The following is a 26111-nucleotide window of genomic DNA, read 5'->3' on the forward strand; positions in this document are numbered from 1 at the left end:
CTCACTGATCACTCCTTTAGTGTTATGAAACAGACACCATAAGATAAAGGTGCTCTGATGGTGTTGCCACTGATGAGGGACACATAGCTGAGAGGATTTTGCAGTTTTTGTAGGTGTCTGATAACCAAAAATTGTCACCATAAGATAAGGAAAGGAGAAACTTCTGCAACCTGCAGATTTAATTCTTTAAACAATCTTAGAGTAGAATAGGGACAGAATGGTTGGTCAGTAGTTAACACGAGGGTCCAAGAAGGTCCAAGAGGAACCAATGCATGAAGAACCCATGTTTGAGCTCCGATTTCAACCATCATCATAAAACATTGTAGATTACACCTGTATGTCTCTCACAGGTTTTTTGTTGATCTCAAAAGTTTTCCTTCCTCATTCTAATCTAATTTTCTTCATAAAACACATTTAAAACAATTTCTGCACATCAAAAAGGAGTTTCATAACAAAATATTCAATTCAATTCAGTTCAGTTCAGTTTTATTTATATAATGCCAAATCACAACAACAGTTGGCTCAAGGCACTTTATATTCTAAGGTAGAGACCCTACAATAATACAGAGAAAACAGAGAAAACCTCAACAATCATATGATCCCCTTTGAGCAAGCGCTTTGGCAACAGTAGGATGGGAAACTCCCTTTTAACAGGAAGTAACCTCCAGCGGCTTTAGGGTCAGGGAAGGGCAGCCATGTGCCAGTTGGGTGAGAGGAGGAAGACAAGCCAATGTGGACTGCAATATTGTTTTTGCAATTAATGTGGAGCCACATTGATTCTATTCAATCTAATCATGCGGTTTCAGCATCTACCGTTAACCAAGCAGCAGCAACAAGGTGTAAAAATACGACTCAAACTTCTGCTACTACCTTTCAGTCATTCGGCTCATGGTAGCGTGAAGAGCTTGAAAACAAGAAGGCAACTGTGTGTTTTGTGTAGTTGTTTTGTAGGAGGTTTCCTTCAGTTCTGAGGTTCACAAACTTAAAGACATCCAGCTGCCTATGTTTTTTGGGGGTTGTTCTTTTTCACATTAGAAAATAGCACAAAGGGGTTGTTAGATTTTCTGTGTCAAAATCCAACTATATTGATGCATGCTCGATCATCCAGGTAAGGAAATCCCAGAACGTTGACTCTGTTCGTCTGGACGTTGCTTTCCAGTGGGAGAAAATGCAACATCCAGGTGAACCGACTGAACTTTCTGGGATAATCCAAACTGTTAGAAAATTACCAGAAAATTACCATGTAGCTCTTACTTATTGATTTTGTCAAGCTTTGAATATTGTTGCCTGAACTCTCCTTCAGAGACGTCCAGGATCTCGGCGTGAACCTGCTGGGACACCAGAGGAAGATCGTCAGCGCAGCCCAGCAGCTCAGGGCTCACCTGACACAGGGGCAGGTGGAGGTCTGAAACCTACCAGCAATACAACCTGTGCCGTGGATTTATGGGCTTCACATTCCTCTGCTTGTTGCGTCCAGTTTCCGCAACATTTTATTTGGATGGTGCACATTTTAACCATAAAGAAGAGAGAGAGAGAGAGAGAGAATCAGCTAACAGTGCCACTCTGTCTATTCTGATATACCTGACACTGCAACCAGAAGCAGTGAGAAAAGACTTTCTCAGCCAGTCATTCGAGACGACTAACAGAAGAGAGATACACTACAATTCACTACAGGAGCTGCGGTCCAACTCAAAGTGAGGCTAGAAAGTTGCTGACAGGGAGGACTTTAAAGATTCCTCTATGTTTTTCCACTAGATTTCACTTTATTGTTGTCTGCCTTCTCCTCTCCTCCCCCCTCTGCAGTCCAAACTCTCCCTTTCTCCTCCTCTGCTCACCTCGCCTGAAATGCTTCCGTTTCCCCTGTGCTCAATAAAACCACGAAAGTATTTTTTTTGTGAAAGTATTTAGGGAGATCTCTCCTCACAAAGAATTGCGTGAAGACAATCAAAGCCTTTTTCTAATTTTTCTTTTTTTTGAGTTATTTGTAAAGTTGTATCACTTCCTCTCCACTTTAAATGCCAAATGCTAAACAAACAGTGTTACCTAGCAGCTAATGAATCACCTAAGGAGGTGTTACCGTTGGCTGTCAGAAAAATGTATAGGTTGTTCAGTGTTATAGCAAATGCTATAAACCACCTGTCCAAAGTCGGTACTGCAAATCCTTAAAGTTATATAGCAATCACTGCCATAATATTGGGAAAATCAACCTAAACACGAACAGGCTTTTAATAAATGTAAGCCATGTTTTGTTTTGTTTTGTTTTTTTATCCCCCTTTAGAAGACATATCCAAGGTCTGAGAGCTGCGCTGTTTGTGCAACTCACTCTCACTGTCGAGCCTCTCGGTGACAGCAGAGCTCACTTACTCTAAAACTATTTCCAAACTTCACCTCAGCTGCGAACACGAGCTTCTGCCTGCGATGGAAACAGAAGCTAACAGCACCCACCTTTACAGTATGTCTGCATTTCACACTTCACCTCTTTTGTTTGATCGCTAGAGTAACGACACTGAGTCATTGAAGCATTGCGAATGTGTGAAATGAGCAAGATGGACAAAATCTGATCTGATTTACACTTGAAGGAAGGAAGCAAAATGCTTTGTAGGTAGCTGCCCGTATGTCTGTGTGCTGTATATGAGGCTCTGTTATTGTGTACATGCTGTACATGATGTGTGTGAGTGAGTGTGTCTGTGTGTGAGTGTGTGTGTGTGCGCGCATGTGAGACAAGTGTGTCAGGCTACACACATTTATAGGTGTTTACTTGTATGAATGTTCACCACTGTTCCGTAATTGTGCAAATTTGTAAAATAAATATGATTTTATTTAAAAAAGCAGTCTCCTGCATTTTCTCTCTCATCCCTTCTGCTCTTATATAAAAATAATAATTATCTGGAAACAGTTGCGATATTAAATACGACTTGCAAAGAGAAAATAATGAATATAGTCATTTTCATGAGGCAAATGAATGCTTCAGTTCAGAAGACGCAAGCATGACACCACCCACACATGCAAACACCGCAAAGCATATGTTTTGAATCCTGAGACTAAACCATTGCTAATATACACTTGTGCAAGTCATAAGTTTACATATGCTCATCATGGGCATTAATGTCATGTAATTTAGGCATCGTAATCTTTAATAAACCCTGGGCCAAAAGGATACATATAGGTTCAAATATATACATATATTTACTTAAATCTTTTAATAAGTGTTGCCGAAGATTCTAAGTTGTCTTTTAACTTGACAAGGCCAAAGTCTATTAACTTCTCATTATTGATCATGATTAACTACAACTGGTAGTTTCTTTTTGCCATCACAAAAAGGATTGTTTGACAGCACTCATTGGATTTACTAATACTCACTGGAAGATCCGAGGAACTCAGTGAAGATCTAAAGAGAGCTGTGAAAGTTTATTGAAGTTATTTCTAAACAACCGCAGATTACAAGATCATCAAAAAAAAAAAAAAACTGTACGCTAGTACAAGTTATTCAGCTGTGTCAACAATTTGCCAAGGTCTGGAAGGAGACATAAAGTGTCACCCTCAGATGAAAGGAAATTAGTTGGTGTGCTCAGGATTAACCCACGAGCCACCAAGCCTCAAGCATGCCATGAACCAGAGACAGCTGAGTGTCACAGTGGACAGCGATGCCATGAACTTAGAGGGTGCCGACTAAGAAAGCTCCCTGTTTCTAAAATCAGCACCTTAAAGATTGACTGAAATTTGCAGCTGGAGAAAAGTTTTATGGTCAGACAAGACAAAGATTGAGCTGGCCACAATGACAAGAGCCATGTTTGGAGATGAAACAGTGAAGCTTTCAAACCTAAGAACATGGTACGAACAGCCAAGCACGGTGGTAGTAGCATCATGCACTGGGACTGTTTTGCTGCTGGTGGTACGTTGCACAGTAGATGGAATAATGATGAGGGCTACCTCCAAATTATTCAACGTCACCTGAAAATGAAAAAAAGGAGGGGTGCAAACAGATTCAGGGAGAAAACTGGCCCAGAGATTACTGGACAATAGCAATTATTTTTGAATTTTGACTGACGTGAATTTGACATGATAGGAAACCATAAGTAATAAAGAATGAGCAACACAAATCGCCCATATAACCAAGAGAAAGGGTTACTCGTGATTTAATGCATTGGCAGCTTTAAGTTTTTCTCAGATATGGTACATCGTGACATTTTTTTTAAACTTTACCTTTTTAAATATAAAACTAATACTATATTATGCATTATGGTTGTGGTGGTTTTATTTACCTTCTCAAAGGAGCCAAACATCAGTAGAAAAGTCAAAAGTGTAGAACCGTTTATAGAAACAAGTTATCTATCTGTCATGGTCAAACAATACAGTCAGAACATTGTGTAACAAAAGATAAACACAAGTGGAATTTCACGGTCATGGGCAAAGCAACAGAATGACTAACACGGTCACAGATTTACATATTTATGGTCACATTTCGCTTGAAAACATGTGTAACAGGCTCACCTTGTTCCGTTAATATCACCTTCACAGTGTCCAAAAGTGAACTTTGTGGACTCCTCGCACTTCACGTTCCGCACATCAGCAGGTTTGTGTAAAATCAGAGTTAGAGATCTGCTGGGCTCAGCAGTAATCCAAGAACAGAAACAGGTCTCCCACATGTCCCAGTGGTGCTGACATCAGAGCAGATCTGGACTGATATAAAGACTACAAAAACCTCCATTTCATGTCTGCCAGGGTAATCTGGCTGGTGCCTTGCTGTTTTACTGTATATATAGTATTCATACTGCAGTGCATTGCATCCTAATGCCAAACTGCAGGATAATTATAACAATATTTACACTAACAAAACTTTACTTAATGAGCTATCATCCATATCCTGAGATCACACAGAGCTTTAAGATCTTTTCATTTTCATGCATTTTCTATTCTTCTACATTGCAGGGTAAATTATAACACAGCACATCTATGAGGTAACTAATATCAGCTGTTATTTTGCAGACTAGGATTTTACATTAAAAATGCATGACAACTAACATGATGTAATTTATTGCAATATATTGAACTCCCTGACAATATTTACAGCTAGAATAAACACCCTGCAGCACATGAAGAATATATTATATAAAAATGAAATAAATGCAACAATTTAGGTCATAAAACTGTCTAAAACTGACACTATGCACTTTGTCTTTTGCACTGTTTAATTTGCTATAAAACCTTTTGTTTTATAGTGTAGCACTGGCAGACGTAGTTATAAGTATTCATACCATTTACAAAATTAAACGTCTTTATTGAAAATGTTCTTAAATTAAAGCACAAAAGCAATATCAGCAAAACATACACAACAAAACCATTTACAGTTACAGACCCTACACTGAATTCAGATTTTTTTTTCCTTTTCAATTGCAAATAATTTGAACTGTTGACCTTAGGATCTATCACCCTAATGAAACTGCTGTTCTTAGAGTTTCTCGTGGCATTTTAATGAAGAGAGATGCAGATGAAAATGTTGTTCAGCTACATATGACACAATTGATCATGTTGTTTTGATTGACAGTTTAGCAACATGGCTGGGCATCTCTGGATCTGGATCTTACTCAGTTGCTGCTTAACGCTTGGTGTCCTCATTTGCAACTTTGTGCTATGGTGTGCCCCAAGGTTCTGTTTTGGGACCTGTTCTGTTTGCACTGTACTATCACTTCAACACATTTAAACGTGTCTCATATCATTGTTATGCAGATGATATCCGATTGTACATTTCTTTTACTCCAAAGAATGTTGTAAAAATATCCATCCTTTAAGACTGTATTGATGCCATACAGAACTGCATGGCTGCTAATTATTTTCACTTAACACAGAGAAAAGTTTTTGTTTGTGCTACTGACAGCTTTGTTTGTACTCTGATTATTAGTCTTGGGTCTTTGTCATCATTGTTTTAATGAAATGTCAAAAATGTAGGTGTCAGATTTAATCAGGCTCTTAGTTTTAATACACATATTAATAGCCTTGTGGGATCCTGCATTTTATCTATGAAATGCTGCCCGCCTCAGTCGAATGGTGTCCAAGTCAGAATTAGAAATTATAATTCATGCTTTTGTTTCCTCAAAGTTGTAATTCACTGTACGTTGGCCTCAGTGAGTCCTTTTTGGATCACTTACAAATCACTAACTGCAAAGTGCAGCTACAAGGCTACTTATTAGGCTCTCTAGTGATCTCACTTGACACCTATTTTGCTGTCTTTGCATTATGTATCTTTGTGATTATTTCCAGAGCTCTGCATGGTTGAATGCCTGCTTACATTAGTGAACTGCAGTCATATAAAACATGCAGGTCACTGAGATCTTCGGACCAAAACCTGTTGGTGGTTCATCTTTTTAGACTGAAAATTAAAAGACACTGTCCGTCTGAGGTTGTGGCTTCTTAACTATGGTATGCACCACCACTACAGTTCAGATTTCGTTTCTGTGGGCTGCAGTGAAACTGTTAAAAAGCAGCTCAAGACTTACTTGTACAGGCTTGCTTTTAAATTAATGAAATTATTGTTGTGTTTTAATGTCTGTATTTTTATTTGTTGATTGTTGTTGTAAATCACTTTGTGATCCGTATCTACAATCCTGCTACATAAATAAATTTTACTTATTTACTTGGTGATATATTAAATTTAACTCATATAAACTATCTTCCACTGACATTACGTTAAACACAAAGAGTCATATAAACACTATGCAGGTCAGACTGTGGATGAAGATGAAGAATGTTAAAAAAGGTGCAATCGGTTCAAGACTTAAATAAAAATATGCTTTAATTTCAATTCTGATCACATAAAGACAGACAACCCCCGCTTTAATCTAAAACGTTAATTTTAATTACTCTCTCTAAAAACTTAGGAAGGAAACAGTAATTCACAAAATTTGAAAATAGCATCATTTTTGTAACAGACATTTTCTTTTTCATTTTACAACGACATTGTACTCATGTAGGCTGAACAGTTGTTTAAAATTATATTTCGTATATTTGATTTCATTTGCAGTATAAACTTGCAAATTAAATTAAAATATTTTCTGCAAAGTACTGAGTGAACATTTACTTCCTCCTACTGAATTATTATCGTAACCCTCTGAAGCCTGAACCATGAAATAACCGCCTTTTTTGTAAAACTGGGGTGTTTATTGAAGTTTGTGACAATTTTGTTTAAAGAAGAAATTAAATATTGATTTACATATATGAGTTTTAATAATTTGTACTCACATGACCACTTTATGTGTCTAACTTTACGCATCTGGTTTTTAAGGGGTAAAAAATCACACTGAGGTCTCAAAATGTGTGTATAAAATATGACACATTTGACATTATGGGGTCAAAGAAAGACTCAAAATATTTTTTAACACTGAAAATACCTGATGATGAACTAAAGAGAAATATGAGAATGACTCACGTGACCTGGAATTTTCCAGATTGTATTACAGCAGACAACAGAGGAAGAAGATGGTTTTAGATAATCCAATTTAATCATGATTTAAAGTGTATTTAAAATACATATTATTAATACATCTTAATTGCATTATCATTTAATGCAGCCCATTATGAATAATTAAAGTTTGAGAAGCATGTGGGGGGGGAGGTTTTTTTTATTTAATTATTGCAGTTTTTCAAATTTCTGTGATTAATGCTCACACAAGAAAGTTGTAGGTTCATATCTCTGGCCAGTCGTTCTATAGATGTTCTGTCTATGACTCTGTAGGTTTTCCTTGGGTCCAAAGACATGCATGTTAGGTTATTGGTGAGATGGTCGGGTGTCCAGCTCACCTGTGACCCTAAGAGAGCTGGTTAGGAAAATGGTTGTTCCAGACTGAGTGTGTTTATCCTCCCGACTCCGGTCTGTGCAGAACCCAGAGGTGTACATTTGTTGTCATATCTCACAAGTGCTTCCTCTACAATTCACATTTTTTACCACCTTGTCAATCATGTTGTTCTTTATGTTGGATCACTTTCTATTTTAATGCTTTGATTAATGCTTTTTTAAAAAAATGTTTTGGAGTATGCATGTTAAATATGTTGGTACGATCAAAAAAGGTTTTGCACAGCTCTGTTTTTCTTTTCATCATTGTAAGATATTTCTTTTTTTAAAATATATATGCTGGATTTTGTAATCCTTACACATTTATTGACTCACAGCTATAAAGAATCAGTCTCGATTAATATCTTCCTCTTGATCCTTATTGTCCTGACAGATTTAATCAAGTTTACAAAGACTACCAAAGATATTTCCTGAAGATTTTTAGTGCACTTTCTTTCATTTTAATTTCATTTCTATTACTAAACAGTTTTTTTTACGCCTTGTTTAACTTTCGTTTTGGTTTGGCTCTTAAATAACGGTCATCAAGTACTATTAAGTCACTCTGGACTCAGGGGTCAGCTGTCATAAGATTTCTGTAATAATTGTTTTCTGTGGTGTCTCACCTCAAATTAACTCAGTGTTGTTACATATGTCCAGAAACAGTGAACACCAAAGCCACAAAATCATGTTTTTTTTTACAGTGTTATTGTTTCCTTATAAAGACCTTAACAGTTTTGAAACTACTGGTCTTTATGACACTGCTTAAAGATGGTGCTCTCTGTCTGGTAAACAGCTATTATCTCCACAATACTAAATGATGGCCACATCGGCAGCCATTATCAGCGCCTCCTATAGTCTTCCTAAACCCTGTTTATCCAGTGGTTAACCACCCATTTAGTCATGACCTAAAAATGGTGCAGAAAAATATGTGTCCACTACAGCCCAGGAGACCAGAAATTTAAATGTTCGCTGATTCAGCAGTTTGTAAATAAATCAGCTCTGTGTAAATGAAATTTGTGGCTTTTTATCAGCTGCATGTGTCAACTCTGAAACTAATTGCAGTTTCACAAAACAACACGCGCCATTAGCTTTGTTTTCCACATTCAGAGAAAAGTGACATTCCCTCATTGAACATGATGCTGCTGCCAGCCTCTAGATGATCATTATAGTCTTTGTAGTGCAGTAATTACCGCATCTGGGATCATTCCTGTTGACACATGAATGGTGCTCAACATGTTATATCACTGTGAATGAAGCTAGATGTTTAGTGTTTGTGTGTCCAAGAAGCAGCATGGTGGAAAATCCTTTATAATCTCCATATTTTCCAAATAATTCCAGTTTCACTCTGAGGATTTTGCTCATTCGTTAAAAAAAGATGCAAACTAAACCACAATGCCATAAAGCGAGGTATAGAACAGCATGCTTGCAATTTCCAAACAGGTTTTCTTAACAGTTCACTACAAGTGGTGTGTTGACTGTCATGATCTTGCTGAATTTTCATAGTGGCCATGCAGGTTTCGGTGGTAGTCAGAGGAATGCAGAGAGGCCTGGTGATTGCATAGATATCTGCAAACTGGGGACTTGACCATTGTCACTTTGCTTTTAAGGAGACAAGCTCAAGCCAATAATTTTAGATCAGCATGACAAAGGAGTTCCTTGTCAACAGAGAGTTGAAGCACAGCTTTCTCTGTGGCACCTCTGACCAGTGAAAGTCTCCTTGCTCATTACTGCGTCACTGTCTTATTCTTACCTGTCAGCTTTCCACGCATCCTCCTTCTCCACCCATTCGCTCTCATGTCTCCTCCCTCTTGGCTGGGACATATATATATTGGTGATGCCACAGGGATTTCATCTCTCCTCGGGGACATTTTTAAAGGTGGTGTGTCCACTTTTGAGTGTTTCTCTCAGTGTCACCAGAGACTGAGGAGCAGCAGTTTCATTCTTTAAGGGTGAGGTAAGACTGAAAAGATTTACTTTAATTTTATTAATAATAAAAAAAAGCTACCAAAATCAACAAATAATTTATTTCCACCTGTGGATTTAGACTCCATAGCATTTATTTTTCACCCACTCTACTTTTGTCTTTCTTGTGTTTCTTAAAAACATTCCTAATTCTTCATTTCACACTTCCAGTCAAACCTCCAATGTCACCGTCTTTAGCCAGATCCGCTCCGAGCGAGCTCAACCATTGGTGGAGCCAGCTGAAGTTTCGCCTTCAGAACAAAAAAGGATGGAACGAAATGCTGGATGAGACATTTCTGCTCTACACAAAAGGGTAAACTTCTGCCTGATGCCACTTTCCGGTACATTCAGTTCTGTTTTACCATAAATCTGATGTCTTGTTTCTGTCCTTCTGTCCCTCAGTGTAAATGACATTCCTCTCTTCTATGCGGCTAAAAACAACAGTGCTGGTTGCATCAAGAAACTGCTAGGTTGTGCATCCACGAATATCTTTGAGAGAGGTACGACTGAACAAGGAGTTTAAACCTGACATTGCTGCCTTTTTGGTGTGTTTTCCGTGATTTTAGAAGGTGTATCTTCTTGTTCAGGCTCCCTGGGAGAGACGGCCCTTCACGTTGCTGTTATGAATGATAACCTGGATGCTGCTGTGGCTCTGATGGATGGAGCTCCTGACCTCATTAACGAGCCCATGACCTCTGAACTTTTCCAAGGTTGATTCATAACTGCAAAACACCAATGCACATCATGCAGAGTGAATCCTGTGTGTAACTGTATAGATGTCAAGTTGTCAGCTTTTCGGTCTGCAACTCAAATAATTCAGCTTATTAGCAAAATCTGTGGGATAAAAGTGCATGTAAAAGCCTAACACAACAATTAAAAAAAAAAAAAACTAAGGACCTTAGAGCGTATGTGAACTGAAGAAGCTCCTGGAATGAGAGGTGGGAAACATCTTCAAGAAACTTAAAGAAGTCTTAGTCACTTTCTTTCTAAGCTCCCTAAACCATCATGACCTGGATGACTGAGAACCTCCACCTTTTAGAAAATATTTTACTCAGTCAAATTATATCACTGAGGTTTTTTTTACTTCATTATTTCATTCATCTAACAATAAATCAATAAGAGGCAACAAATTCCAATTATGAGGCCTCATCTGCTGCTTTTGGAGAGCAAACCCTGTTGGGGTTACAGTGGTGGATAAAGCAAAAGCAGTAAGTGTAGGTTTTACCAAAGCTGGTGAAACAAAAACCAGTGTGTTGGCAGTGAACTGATGTACACTTTCTCTCTGTGCTCCGCCTCAGGGATTACTCCTCTCCACATCGCTGTGGTGAATCAGAACATCGACCTGGTTCGTCATCTGATTAGTCGCGGTGGTGACGTGTCCACACCTCGAGTCACTGGTCTGTATTTCAGGAAGAGGATAGGAGGACTTATGTACTGTGGTAAGCCAGCATGAGTGAACTTACGTAAAGAAATGTATCAGCCATTAATTACAAGGCCAGTGACAGGACAATAAAACCCCAAACTGGTCCCGACATATGTGATAAAAACAAGTCAGAGAAAAGCAATAGCCATGTAAATGTATGGTTTTTGTGCAAAATAACAAAACGCATGGCTTTTCATCAGGCGAGCACATCCTGTCTTTTGCTGCTTGTGCTGGGAATATGGATATCATCTCCATGGTAATTGATGCAGGCGCCAGCACCAGGATCCAGGATTACAAAGGTATGAGCCCTTGAGTGAGAGAAGATCAAGTATTATTGTACACTGCTAGTTAATTTGACTGTGTGACTGCTTAAGCCACAAAATATTCTGCATCACATGTGTTATTAGGGTCTTATTTTTAATTTGATTTATCACAGCATTGTCTAAAATTCTTACCACTAAAGGACAAAACCAACCCCGATCGGTATGCCACTAATTGCAGCTTTCTGGCGCTGGTCTTGTAATTTAAACTCAAAGAACCTCGAGAATTACTGACAGGCTGAAACCAGCAATTATCTTATCTAACCAATAGCTGAAAATGCAAAAAGAAAAACTGACATCAGCCTGAAAAGGTAAAAGTTTCAGGCTCCTTTTTTGTCAAAGCTAAATTATATTGATGAGACTGTTTATATCGAAGACACTACTGAGGCATTATACAATACAATAAAACTTTATTTGTATAGCACACTTAAAACCAGAGGCAGCCAAACTGCTTCACATAATCCAATAAAACAGTAGTAAAGTACAAAGGCGGTTAAGATAGCAGGTGGGAGGCATTGTTTAAACAAGCATACAAGTATAAAAGTATGCAGATAAGCGAGCAAGACTTAACGATAAAAACAATAAAACAATATAAGTAAAAGAGAGGAACGGGAAGGGCAAGAAAGTAAAATTAAAAGGCGTGCTCTAGGAGGTTTTCAATCGAGACTTGAAGGTCTGGATCGAGTGAGACGCGTGAATAGTATGAGGGAGGTTATTCCAGAGGTTAGGTGCGACTGAAGCGAAGGCACGGTCACCTCTGGTTTTCAGCCGTGACCTAGGTTGCACCAAAAGTCAGACGATCTCAGTGTTCTACTGGGAGTATACACGCTAAGGAGATCAATAAGGTAGCTAGGTGCAATATTATTTATGATTTTATAAGTAAGCAGTAGGATTTTGAAATCAATGTGGTGTTTAATTGGAAGCCAGTGGAGGCCAGTGAGAATTGGGGTGATAGACTCAAGCCTACGAGTACCAGTTAGAAGGTGAGCCGTGGCGTTATGGACGAGTTGCAATCTATGAAGAAGGGCAGAATGAAGCCCAGTGTATAGGGAGTTGCAATAGTCTAACCTGGATGTGACAAAGGCATGGATAAGCTTTTCTAGATCCTCACGTGGTAAGTATGGCTTGGCCTTAGAAATTAAACGAAGTTGATAGAAACAAGATTTAATAACAGAGGACACATGCTTGTCAAGCTTAAAGGAGCCGTCCTGGTAAACACCCAAATTACTTGCAGAATCAGAAAGATAATCAGCAAAGGGCCCGAGGACACCAGTTAGATGGGCTCTAGGGGTATGACTGTCAAAGATTACAATTTCTGTTTTCTTGTCATTGAGGATAAGGGAATTGCTCAGCAGCCAGTCTTTACCCACATAGCAAAATTGGTATGCCCCGGATCTTACCCACACAATGTGCTTACACATGGCCCACATACCGCAAAGAACAACGGCCCTTTGGTGGCCCAGATCAGGTTTGCCAGATGTGGCCCACACATGGGCCAGCACAAGGCCAGTTGCAGACACACTGGTGGTCCTGTGCTGGCCCATGTGTTAGCCCATGTGTGGACTACGTCTGGCAAACCTGATCTGGGCCACCGAAGGGCCGTCATTCTTTGCGGTATGTGAGCCATGTGTAAGTTGTGTGCAGCCACGGGCCAGTTGTAGACACACTGCTGGCCCTGTGCTGGCCCAGAACAGTTTCAGCTCTGGCCCCAGATGTCAGCCTAATGTGTACCTTAATCAAGCCATGTAATAACAACATGTGCCGGAACATATTAGTAAGTAAGTAACATGAGGAAACTCTGTTCAGACAGTGAATGGACTTATTCTTAGATAGCACTTTTCTTCTCTCCCGGATTACTGTCAAACCTGCATTTGAAACGTTAGCTACAATAGCAGTATCGTATTGCAACATGGCATTTGGGTCTTCTAACTAAAATAGGAAAATAGGAACATAAATAGTGCCACCATTGCCAGACCTGGCCCACATTTGGTTTACATACACCCTGCCATGAAACCAGTCAGGTGTCAGTGGTCAGTCAGAAGTGCCAGCTTGATGCCAGATCCGGGCCAGACATGTTTTCTATGGACCTGGGCCACATAAACCAAACCACAGTTGAGCCAGATATTGCATCCCATCACATAGACAGTGCCATCTATGCCAGGCCTGGCCCATATCTGGATGACATATGTCTTTACATGCCAGAAGTCAGCCAGCAGTGCCGGCTTGATACCAGATCCGGGCCAGACCTGCTTGCTATGTGGGTAACTTCACTTATACAATCGAAGAAGCGAAGCATTGATGAGTATCACCCTCAGTCAATTCAAAATAAATTTGAATGTCGTCCGCGTAGCAATGATAAGAGAGTTTGTACTTTTCAATAATACGACCAAGGGGTGACATATATAGAGAAAACAGCATAGGACCCAGCACAGACCCCTGAGGGACACCACAGGTAGCGGGGGCAATGGAAGAGGAGTAGGTACCCATTGTGACAGAGAAGGACCTCTCTGATAAGTAGGAATTAAACCAACCAAGGGCCATACCCATAATGCCAACCAGATGTTCAAGCCTCATTAAGAGGATGTTATGGTCCACCAGATCAAAAGCAGAGGACAGGTCCAACAAAACTAAGGCCGTGGGGCGCCCAGAGTCAGTAATTAAAAGAAGATCATTGAAGACCCTCGAGAGTATAGGTTAAAAATAAAAAAAAAACATTTTTAAATGCTAAACTAATTGTTGCCAGTTTTTGCTCACGTAGCTAAATGTTTCAGTCGCAGAGTAGTGACTGATTTCTGGTTGATTGGGACCTTCAGGAGGTTAATCCAGCTGTGCATATCTGAATATGAGCATCTTATTAATAATTAATAGCTTTCTCCTCTCTTCTTCTGCCTCCTGTGTACACACTCTCCATCCAGGCAACACGGTGCTTCACATTTTGGTCTTGCAGCCCAACAAGAACATTGCCTGCCAGGTCATTGACTTGATTATGGCACGCGATGCAGAGCTGGACCAGCAAGTGCCCCTTGATATGGTTCCCAACTCCCGAGGCCTTACACCTTTTAAGCTGGCTGCAAAAGAGGGAAACATAGTGGTGAGTAGAGCCTTGGAAGATTCACATGGTGAGAAGCCAACATGAAAGGTGGAACAGATTGTTCCTAATCTTATCCTAACCCCCTGTCTCTTAAAGATATTCCAGCACCTAGTTAACAAAAGGCGTGTAGTCCAGTGGAGTCTGGGCCCTTTGACCTCTCACCTGTATGACCTGTCCGAGATCGACTCGTGGGCCGATAGCATGTCAGTGCTGGAGGTCATTGTGGCCAGCCAGCAGAAAGAGGTACAGAAGAATATGTAGATAGTATTCGGGAGAAAATGCCAATTGTTATCAGGAAGTTAGTTCTGACTCTGAGATTTTTTTTTTCTCTTCTATTTTTGCTCTCCAGGCAAGGAAGATCCTGGAGGTCACTCCTGTGAGGCAGCTGGTTAGTCTGAAGTGGAACCTGTATGGGAAACATTACTTCAGGTAAGATTTTGTTAATTTTGTTAAATCTGAAGTAAAATACTTGAATTGTACGCATGTCCAATAGTGTCTAACACATCGGGTTTCTTCCTCCCTTTTTGTTGTCAGGTTTCTGCTGTTTCTGTATCTCTTGTACATCGGGACTTTCACACTGTGCTGTATGTTTCGCCCCCTAAAGAAAGCTCCAGAGAACTACACAACGTCAGATGCAGACAAAACTGTCTGGGTTCAGAAGACGCTCAAGGTGGGCCAGAACTATGAATTATCATAGACATTAGAAAACCTTAAACAGATCTCAACATTTTACTCACTAAACTGTTTTAAATATTTTTAATGAGATACCTAAAGTGAAATTTTTATGTTCAATGTACTGACTGTTTTTGAACTATCCCAAAAATATAATTTAATTTTTATTACATCACATTTATTTTAAAGTGTCATATTTCAGATTAACATTTTGGAAATAAAATATCAACATTTATAAAGCTGGCTGCCTAGAAGTAACATTAAAGCAGCTCTCACGTGTTAGTACAAATTATTATGATCCAAATAGTCGACCGAATCTGCATAATGAGTACTTTGATTTAGTTTTCCACCCTTTTCTCTTTGTTTAATTTTTTCAGTTAGCACTTCTATTACACGAGTTTTATGGAGTTGATGTTTTGGGTGTAGATGTTTAGGTCAGTCCCCACTACTTATTCACGTTTACAGTAAAGAAGAAAAATAAATATTTTAGTTGAGAAATGAGTGTACTGCAGCAACCAAAAAGAAAAAAGAAAGAAAAGATTTGATTCAATAACAAAAACTAGATATTATACGATAAGGAGTGAAAAATGAATGTGAGTATTGTGGTACGATGTGCTAAAGATTTTTTCTGTTCCTGTGGCGGCAAGTGTGAGTGCTGCTTTAGCTCACTTGGTTGTGGAGGCCACCCATATTCTGAAAGGCTGCAGTTGCCTGGGTTCAGTTCTGTGCTCAGACTATTTCCTGGGTATTCTTCAGCATTTGCATTTCAAAGAAAGCCTGAAAACTGCCTTTAAAACAATTTTTAGGAGAATTTTCTAAGCTTTATTAAGTGAGGAAATGCTCGTCTAATAAAGGGGACTTAGCTCTTAGTTAACAGGAGATAGGAAAGGAGGAAGAAAGAGGGTTTAGAAGACATATGGGTTCACAAGCAAACCCAGGCTGCTGCATTTGGCCTGGTGTGGTGGAGATGTGGTCATCTGATCAGCCTGAGCTGAGCTAAATCAGTGCCCTCCCCCACAACAAATGCTTAGCTGTATGTTCAGTAAAGGATTAGCTAAATAAAAATCAGCACAACAGAATCAATAAAGCTTTCTTTATTTAACTTTGCCTCAAAAATTCAGATTCCTCTAATTGAATCCATTATTACCCCCTAGTTTCCCACTCCCCACCTGCACTGGGGCCTGCTACACATTTTAGGAAGGCAACACTTTCATAGCGTGTCACTTCTACTTTGGTAGTTAGTACTTCCTCAACTACTGCACCACCAGAGGTCTTTTTGCCCAAAATTGCTTCAGCCATAACTTGCGTAAAAAATTCAAATGAATATGATCCACTGAATGCATGTGTAAATGCCAAACTGTACACCTACATAAGTTACACAGTCAGACAATAATAAGATTTTAATATTTATAACAGCATTATTTCCTCTTTGTCCACCTCAGGAGAGTTATACAACACATGGGGATAATGTGCGGCTGGCAGGAGAGATCATCAGCGTCATTGGAGCTTTTGTCATCCTTGTGCTGGAGGTGGACATTTAAAATATGCTTTTTGTTTAAAAATATGCAACAGTACATTACTGTGAGCTGTTCTGACCTCATGCATCCCCTGTGCTCCTAACAGATCCCAGACATTCTGAGAGTTGGAGCAAAGCGCTACTTTGGCCAGACGGCACTGGGAGGCCCTTTCCATGTTATCCTGTAAGCACGCACACCCTCTGAGAACCCAAGCAAAGCATAATGTTTGGGAACACTGCCTAACCTTGCTGTTGCTGTTTTTTTTTTTTACCAGTATCAGCTATGCCTGCTTGGTGGTGCTGCTGTTGGTGTTCAGAGTCTGTGAGGTGCAGAGGGAGGCCGAGGTGATGGCGGTGTGTTTGGTCCTCGGCTGGTGTAATGTCATGTTCTTCGCCCGTGGCTTTGAAATGCTTGGCCCTTACGTCATCACGATACAGAAGGTGCGGATGTGTTTTACACGAGCTCCATGAGTAACAAAAACATGAGTTTGCTCCGCTCACACACCTGCGCACACATGTTTTCATTTGTTGTTTTGGTTTTTGAGGTTTTACATTTTCAGACTGAGCTCGCTTGTGTCTCATTTCCCCCTAGATTATATTTGGAGACCTGACAAAGTTTATGTGGCTGATTTCCATTGTGCTCTTTGCCTTTTCCACCTGTGAGTATATTGTTGGCAATAAAAATAAACACAAATATCACAAGACATTCTTTAAAGGAGACCTTCCTGCTCTCTTACAAACATTCTTTTCTTCTCAGCCCTCTGGATAGTCTACATGACTCAGGAGGTAGATTCCCTTCCTGCATATCACTCATATCCCATCAGCCTCTTCTCCCAATTTGAGCTCAGCGTTGGCCTCATCGATCTGCCTGTGGACCACACCATCCCTATACCTGCGATTGTCTATGTGTTGCACTGCACCTCCTCTCTGGTCTCCCACATCCTTCTGCTAAACCTGCTCACCGCCATGATGAGTGACACACAATGGAGGGTGGGCCAGGAGAGAGATGAGCTCTGGAGGACTCAGGTAACAGGGTTATTACACACACATGCGTAATCACCTCTTCAGCATGCGTTAAGCATTGCTGTGTCATGTTTACAGCTGTAATGTTGTTATTCAGGTGGTGGCCACGACGCTCATGTTGGAGAGGAGGCTTCCTCGCTGTCTCTGGCCTCGACTTGGGGTCTGTGGGCTGAACTATGGCCTGAAAGAGTGCTGGTATCTCAGGTAAGATGCTACCTTGTGTCAGGAACAGAAAAAACCCCCACAGAAATCAGCTAATATAGCAGAAAGGGAGGTTATCTTTAAAAATAAAGTCAAACAGGAAGTTTATTACAGAAACTACAGCCACAGCTCATGCTCAATTCTTATTTTATTGTAGTTCTTATATTACTTTCACACTTCCTAAGGCTACAGTCAACAGTGTGGGAAGTCTGTATGTTTTTCTTAGACTTAGATCAGTCGATTCTTTTCATTTTTGTGTCCGTATCATCAAGGTTAAAGTGGAAAAACAATCAGCCTGGCTAACAAAAGCTGCCTTTCAGTACAAATCAATTCAGTCTATTTCTCAAAACATCAAATATTTATTTGATTGTGTTTTTTCTTATTTTATCTCAACTGGTGAATGCTCATATGAAAGAAAATATGAAAAACAAAAGCCAAAAGCTTGAACTTCGAAGTGCTGTAATTCAGTTTTTTAAGTTCTTTCTTCTCTTGACATACAACTGTGACTGCAAGCACTTGCAGTTCAAATCTCCTGTTTGTGAGGGCCAACCAATCAGAAGACAGGTAGTATAAAGTGAATTGGACAAATATGAGCTGCTCTAAACCCCAGTATAAGACTAATAAGGATTATTTTTAACTACGAGCTATGGAAAGCTACTGTAGAACAGTCAGACAGGGAAAATGTGCATAACACACACTTTTAAGTGTAATAGTAGGTTATATATGTATAAGTAGGGGGAAAAATATATAGTATTAGTAATACAATGAGAATGGTGCTTCTCACTGCAGGCACAGCATTACCCATGCGTGAAGTCCATCAAAGGCTTTCATTTAGTGTCAGTGAGCAATTTTTTTTTTAGGTGGGGTCCAAAAAAGCTGGAAACTAAAAAGAAGAGTGTAACATAATTAATTTTGAAACATGTGTGACATTTTCTTTATTCATCTTCTTTGCAGGGTTGAGGAAAGAAATGACTCTATGTTGCAAAAGATGAGGCGTTACATAAACGTCTTCTCCAAAGAGGATGAAAAGGAAACGGAGGCAGAGGAGAATTCTGACTTCAAGGGAACCTTGAAGCTGAGACTTAAAAACAAAGGAGGATGGTGGGAGCTGGTTCGACACAGCGCTTTAGGTTTGGAGATGGAGCAGGACGAGGCAGAGGAGGAACAGGACATTAAATATGTTTAGAGAGAGATGCGGTCTAACCCAGAAGTTCCTTCCTATCATCAACTTTGAGTCACATACATATTAAGTAGATGTAAAGAACTGCTGAATTTCAGTGACCTTGGAGTGAAAGAACCACACTATCTTGATTTTTCAATATAGTAAACAGTGCAATTATTTCCGCAGTATTATGCCATAGAACAGACTGTGATTTTTATAGAAATATGAAAGATGTCCAGCAGGAATATATGCTAAAAAATATAGAGATTCATCTTATCATGTAGGTAATGAGTAATTTTATATGAGAATAAAACTTTCTTGAAACAGTTTCACTGTCTCTTCATTTGTAAAGCAGGCAGCAGATAATAAAATCCTACAATACAAAGGAGCAAGGCACTTACAAAGCTTTACATCCAAATATAAGAGCAGAAATTATTCCACACAATGCTGCAAGAAAATCTACAGTAATTAAACTGCTAAGTGTCAGACTTAGCAACTGTTACCTAAAAAGCTTGTTTATATTTCTTTGCTTGATACTGGAAAGAGATGTCTTGACATGTTATTGTTGAATTTGATGCTTGCTGGCCGAACAGATTTGCTCGCGGTTCTTTTACAAGAGCGGCAGCTGACAGATGAAGTAAGTGGCGACGTTGCAGGAAGCTTTAATCCAGTTTCTGGTGGATGGTCCTGTGCTGTCGAGGATCCCACAATCCCCAGTTCTTGGATCTTCTGCCCAATAGCTGCAAAACAAAAGGAAGAGTCATTAACTATTATTCTGCAATCTATATCTGGATTTTTTTTTAATTTGAACAAAGTGTCCACTTTATTAGGTACACTTGCAATTCAATTTGACAGCTGTACAATAAATGTTTTATTTTATAAGCTTACTAACACATGTATATTTACATATAATGTGTTATTATGATGGATCTGTGACCAAAAAAACCCAAACACCAATATGCACAGTGCAATAGTGGCAAATCCCACATAACCCTGATATAAATCACAAACAACTATGTCTAAACTAGTGTATTAGTCAATTGTCTGTTTTAATAACTATTTATAGAATAAAGACCTCTCTTGCAGCTTTGTGCCGTCAACCCAGGTCCATTCAGTGCCTTTTTGAATGGTGCCCATCCAGTATTGGAGATTCCCTCTCTGTGTCAGAAAATCCTAAAAGAAAAAACACCATTGATGCGTAACTATTAGCAATTATTACCACTTCATAAACTGCTTGCTTGTAATATATAAGCATATAGTTAACAACTCAAGGAAGGAAGAGAGCGGCATAAAAGGTATCAGATTCACCTGAACGTCTTTGCTTGTAATAACAGCCAGAGATCCCCCTCTGGAGGTGCAGTTCTGCTGGCTCTGGTGCCACTTCAGTCTAAAAGTCGACAGGAAAAAGCAAGATCGGCCAAAGGTCATCCACCCGTCACCACACAGCCGGCAGCCATGATCTGGAAGCAGAGAGAAATGAATAACAGGAAAAGCATATTTAAAAAACAGGTTAATGAAAAAGTGAAAAACTGTTAATCAAACCCGAAGCTTCCCACACTCTTTTTTTCCTTTGCATATTCAAGGGTTTTGTTTGTGATTTAATTTTCATCATATTTTCATCTTTATGCATGTATTTTTTCAGTTGCACAGAAATCTAAAATAGTCTCAATGTTTCCTGTTTTATAAACAAAAAAAAGAACACCAAAGAAGAACATGAACTTGAGTTGAGACTTGTTTAAAAACTAATTTGAATCATTATGAAAGCAGAACTATTGCTAAAAACAAGGTGACTAAGAAAGAACCCCCCCCACTTTTTGTGCCTGCTCACGTTTAATGTGAATAGCTGGGAAGCGGGCCTGGCAGGTGTCGAAGGAGCATCCTGGATCAAACGCAGGTACTGCTTCTTTAGCTGTTGCACTTTCCTCTATCACCGGGCAGACTGCGGGTCCAGTTTGCACTAGAAATCAGAGCACAATGGGAGGAGATTTGAGAGAAGGAATAATGCCCTGAGGCTGCAGCAAAGCAATAAGCAATAGTTTTACTCCTTTGTTATGTACTGTTATGAGAAATAGAATTTAAAAAATCCATAGCTGAAAAAAACTGTGCACCATTTTGATCCTGCTCTGCCAGGACCTTCAGTCTTACGTAATCTGCTTTGGTGTTATGAACGTAATGGTGCCAGGAAGGGTTTGTTATCATAGCACTGACATGAATTCAGATCCATGGCTGCAGCTACTCACGTTTCAGGCTGAGGATAATGACAACCACCAGAAGGACGATGCACAATAAGGTGAGGAAAAGGCACACTGCACGGTACAGACGCACATTTCCTCCAGTCGGTTCTTTGCCTGAGGAAGACGACATCAGATAAATGTTAATGAGCACAACAAAGACCGCCATGAAGCCTGCAAAAGCTCCGTCTTCCTACCTTTCTTCCCCTCCAGTTCAACCGATAACTTGGGTTGCAAGTTTTCATCAGCCTCATCTTTCTTATCCTCACCGTAACTGCGGCAGAATTTAATGTACATCGAGAAAAATGTCCTGGTATTTGAGAGAAAGCTTGTTTGCTCTGTTCTGCTCCGTCTTCCTCTCTGCTGACTCAAGTCTGGCTGCAACAGTGCAGTTATAGGACGCCCCCTCTGTCTCATCACCATAGCAACTTGACCTTCATAGATTCCTAAGTTATTCATGGAGCACAGTGCCTGGCTTGTCCTTGCATGACCCAAACTTTAATCTCTCTCGCTGTCTCTCTCATTTTAAACATTAGTGTCTGTGTTTGTGACAAAGTTCTGAGAAAAACACAGACACAGCAGACTTTCTCCTTCAAAACAGCAGATAAGTAACTTCAGATCAGTATTAATGTCTAATGCTTTGGAGATATGGAGGATGCACACGTCACCGATGCAGATTTAAAACAGTCGTCTGTAAATATCATGTTATAGTACAAGGTTTTGCAAAGAAAGAGGACGTGGGTGACAACTTAATGAAGCACAAGAGAGCAAGACTTGTTTGTTTGTACCTCAGCAATGTAATAAAAATATCTTCCATTAATCTAATTAACAAAATATTCTTGTAAACAAAACCATTATTTGATTTCACCAAATTGCAAAAAAGAACATGACTCATGCTGCGATAGCTTTAATTGGCTTTGTTGCCTTTTTGTGGGTTAGTGATCATAAAAGCGTTAAACACATTGCTGTGCCATGTTGTCATGGCACAGCAATGTGTATTTATTTATTTATTTATGCAGCTGTTGTTGTTGTCTTCACGGCTAAACTGACTCACTACAACAATAAAGAACGATGGAAGTTCAACACGAAGGCCAAACTACAACAGATTGTGAATAATGTGGTTAGAGGGAAGTTTAGTTAAAAATTGTTCTCTGTAAAGACACACAACAGACAGACTTCCTGTCAGACCGTTTTCCCTTCAGGGTGCGGGCGAATTTATTTGACTGGGTTACATTAACAGCACAGCAACCTCAAACTACATGTGGTCTTATCATAATGGTTGCACGCAAATTGGATTAAAATGATGTAACGGATGAAGAAAAACTCATGAACTAAGCTTAATTAACCAGCATAAATTATAGCAGTAGCATTTCGTAACACAGCCCAGATCTTACAGAGTAATTTCACACAGTTACGTAAGTAATTCTTCTGGACTTAGGATGTAATTTGATTATCTAAACATGCTTACTTTTAATGATACTTAGCATTTACAGTTGACGTACGTGAAATTTAATTACTATAGGTATTCTGGACACATTGGCCATTGTTTTTAGCTTTCCAGTATATACCTACAAAGAGAAGAGTAAAGAGAAACTATTATTTTCTTAATTTATTTTTTCAGTATTCAAATACCAAAAAAATAATATATAATTATAATGTGGTAAGGGAGGTTCAGACCCTTTACGATACAGCCAGTACCTTTGATACTAATGTGTAGTTAAAAGGTAATTATTAGTAAAATATTCTATATCACATATAACTCTATAAGAGACATGAAAATGAGTGCTAAACAAATCATTAATAAAGAAAATATTTTTGTAATTAATTGTATGATAACATAAATGATTATACAATTAAAAATCTAAACAAGAAGAGGACACAATAAGTTTTTCTCTAAAGTATCCCAAAGTACACAATAAATTAAAAACAATTTCTTCTTTCCATTAAAACTGAAGAGCCTGAATCCCGTGTTCTGCTGAGCCTGCTTATAAGCATTTTTAGATACTGCAAATTGCACAATTTCCATGTGATTTAGAAGAATTACACAGACAGTTCTTGACAATTACACCATAAGTTGCGAAATAATGAAGCGCTACCAATTTATCTAGTTCTATTTTCCTGTATATTACTCTTTAATGGTGAGATTTATTAGCAGTGGCAGCAGTATTAGTACTGCTTCTAATTATATAACAGCAATATTTCAAAGTACCTTATATTTCAGGTAAACTTACATTATTACTCTGCAGTAATTTTCATTTTCTACTTTTTAACACAAATTCTTTTTTTATATATTGCAAGATCTCCATATATTAGTAAAAACGCATTTTCTTGATGCATATCATTAGCATTATAAATGCATGGAAAAAACTGAGGGGGCTTTTTATGCCGAAACAATTTACTTTGGACAAAATGGTCAATAAATTCATTTGTTTTGAAAAGCAACAAATAATGTATTGCATCTTAAACAAAGATAATTGTCTTTGTAGAGAAATTTGCCTCTACATTGTAAGTTTTAGTGTAAAACAAGAAAACAACAACAAGAAAACACTAAAAATAAAAAGATGGTCACAGCCCTAAATACTACAAACTGAAACATTTAATACCATATATTAAATGTACAGTACTATATTTATTTGATAATACTACAAAAACAATAAAAAAAAAATAGTATTACACAGACTCTACAGTAAATTCCTCTTAGATTTAAACATGCACAATATCACTGCAATGGTCACTATTATACACATTTTACTGTAACTGGTAATGCGGTCTGAAGATTACCAAAAAAACACTTCTGCTTTTTTTTTTCTTTTCTCTTCTCTTTGGCTGAATCATTTTTTGTGAGAAACCAAAATATTTACTTCTTTAATTTATCTCCCAGATGGTAGATTATAAAGACAAAAAGCACATTTATTATTATTGTGTATAATAATGATACTAAATCCTGTGTTTTACTTAAAGCACGTACTGAAACAAGAAAGAGTAAGCACCATAATGGGCAACAAACTGGGCAACCAACCAGCTGAGGACACAAATATTTTGTGTAAAACTGTACCTAGTATTGGTTTTCTTTCACCAGCAGCAGACAAAGCTTCTGAATAGATATCCTCAGATGCAATTTGCAGTTTGGCGTAGTGGTCTTGTTCTGCTTCCTCTAAAGATAAAAATACAGACGGACACATTTTAGCAAGAGAAATGAACCAACTGTGGTCAGCTTTCAAATAATCTGGATTCTCTAAAGTAAACTTTTTTAAAAAATCTCAAACCTTTTAGGATTTTTTTTATTAAACAAGTTTTGAATCTTTTGCACGGTTTACTTTATATATAACATTTGTATGACTTGCACACATAATTTTCAGTTAGACTTTGGTACAATGTAAACAGCTTTTTTTTTTTACCTTCTTTCACCTCCAGCATCGGTTCGCTCGGTCCTTCATCCCCTTCTTTGCCTTTTTCTGTCTCTTTGGGGATCTCTTGCATCTCCATGGCTTCCCTCTTCTTGTTTTCTCAAAGTTTCGATTTTGCTGGAGCTTTTCAGACCTGCCTAGTCAACTGACAATGAGCTTATGTAACTTGTCATGCAGTTGCACAGACACTAAGTGACTGAGAGTTGGAGTTGGACTTAGACCTTTTATTGTCATTGTACAGTTGCTTGCACAATGGAATTACGTGACAAGACCAAAAGGTGCAAAAGTAAAAGACAATATACAAAAGAAGAAGAAAAAAATATATATAGGAACACTATGTACACTAGAATAAAACTAATAAATAAGGGTGGAAGGACTATGGAAATTGCACATCTGCCAAAATATTGCACAAAAAATACATCAACATAATAAATACCAAATAGCAGCAACAGAATACTAGTATGATCGCATGGAAGGCAACTGCTCACACTCTTAATTTGAATTAAAAGTTCTGACAGCCCACGGGAAGAAGCTGTTCTTTAGGCTGTTGTTTTGCACCTGATGGATCTGAACCTTTTTCCAGAGGGCAGGATGTTGAATAGGTGGTGGTTACGATGGAGGTGGTCTTTTATAATTGCCCTGGCTCTGGAGAGACATCTAGAGCTGGCAATGGAGTCCAAGGTGGAGAGTGGACACCTTCTCTGCAGTTTTGATGACCCTCTGGAGTTTCTTCTTATCGGCTGATGTGCATCCAGCGTACCACACGGGGATGGCATGCACCAGCACACTCTCGATTGTGGCACGATAGAAGGACAATAAGAGGTCAGTCTGCAGCCTGTTGCATCTCAGAATCCTCAAGAAATGGAGGAGCTGCTGGGCTTTCTTCAGTTGGGCTGATGTATTTGTAGTCCGGGATAGGTCCTTGGAAATGTGGGTACCGAGGAACTTGAAGGAGGACACCCTCTCCACATAGTCACATTTTATGGAGAGGGGACAGGTGGTTTTCCTGTGTTTAGGGTAAGGTTATTGTGGTCACACCATTCTGTCAGACCCTGGACCTCATCTCTGTAGGCGCGGCAGCGTCAAAGTTGGTGATGAGCCCCATCAGGGTGGTGTCATCTGCAAATTTAATGATGTTGTTGCAGGGATGCGAGGGGGTGCAGTCACTGGTGTAGATGGTGTATGGGAGAGGACTCAGCACACATCTCTGTGGTGAGCCAGTGCTGAGTGACAGGGAGAATCTGATGACAGATTGTGATCGGTCTGTAATAAAGTTTT

General features: G+C 39.0%; 3 protein-coding genes across 5 annotated transcripts in view; 2 read left to right on the plus strand and 1 right to left on the minus strand.

Moving 5' to 3' along the window:
* The window catches only part of ephb6 (eph receptor B6), a 43636-nt gene extending 41752 nt beyond the window's left edge, over window positions 1-1884 (plus strand). The window contains exon 19 of the mRNA XM_003450625.4: window positions 1304-1884. Within this exon, the coding sequence (XP_003450673.2) occupies window positions 1304-1409 (106 nt within the window). The 3' untranslated portion in view covers window positions 1410-1884. The remainder of the gene's footprint in view (window positions 1-1303) is intronic.
* A 7746-nt stretch (window positions 1885-9630) lies between these two features.
* On the plus strand, window positions 9631-19697 carry trpv6 (transient receptor potential cation channel, subfamily V, member 6). 2 transcript variants are annotated; one of them, XM_019364437.2, is made up of 17 exons: window positions 9631-9774; window positions 9959-10100; window positions 10190-10287; window positions 10375-10497; window positions 11086-11226; window positions 11411-11509; window positions 14446-14621; window positions 14718-14864; window positions 14971-15050; window positions 15156-15291; window positions 16736-16822; window positions 16917-16993; window positions 17085-17250; window positions 17402-17468; window positions 17567-17835; window positions 17930-18036; window positions 18988-19697. In XM_019364437.2, the coding sequence occupies exons 2-17, from the start codon at window positions 9970-9972 to the stop codon at window positions 19217-19219; spliced, it is 2136 nt and encodes a 711-aa protein (XP_019219982.1). In that variant the 5' UTR covers window positions 9631-9774; window positions 9959-9969; the 3' UTR covers window positions 19220-19697. The 2 variants fall into 2 exon arrangements, with proteins under 2 accessions (XP_019219982.1, XP_003450734.1); XM_003450686.5 differs by having other exon boundaries at window positions 9663-9779.
* Window positions 18284-25002, minus strand: si:dkey-26c10.5 (C-type lectin domain family 6 member A). 2 transcript variants are annotated; one of them, XM_003450688.5, is made up of 7 exons: window positions 24825-25002; window positions 24482-24580; window positions 21436-21543; window positions 21024-21152; window positions 20504-20655; window positions 20271-20368; window positions 18284-19935 (listed from the first exon to the last, which is right to left on the minus strand). In XM_003450688.5, the coding sequence occupies exons 1-7, from the start codon at window positions 24910-24912 to the stop codon at window positions 19806-19808; spliced, it is 804 nt and encodes a 267-aa protein (XP_003450736.1). In that variant the 5' UTR covers window positions 24913-25002; the 3' UTR covers window positions 18284-19805. The 2 variants fall into 2 exon arrangements, with proteins under 2 accessions (XP_003450736.1, XP_003450735.3); XM_003450687.4 differs by lacking the exons at window positions 24482-24580; window positions 24825-25002 and adding an exon at window positions 21624-21831.
* Between the last annotated feature and the right edge of the window lie 1109 nt (window positions 25003-26111).

The sequence above is a fragment of the Oreochromis niloticus genome, linkage group LG11, assembly GCF_001858045.2.
Source record: "Oreochromis niloticus isolate F11D_XX linkage group LG11, O_niloticus_UMD_NMBU, whole genome shotgun sequence".
In the NCBI taxonomy this organism is placed as follows: Eukaryota; Metazoa; Chordata; class Actinopteri; order Cichliformes; family Cichlidae; genus Oreochromis; species Oreochromis niloticus.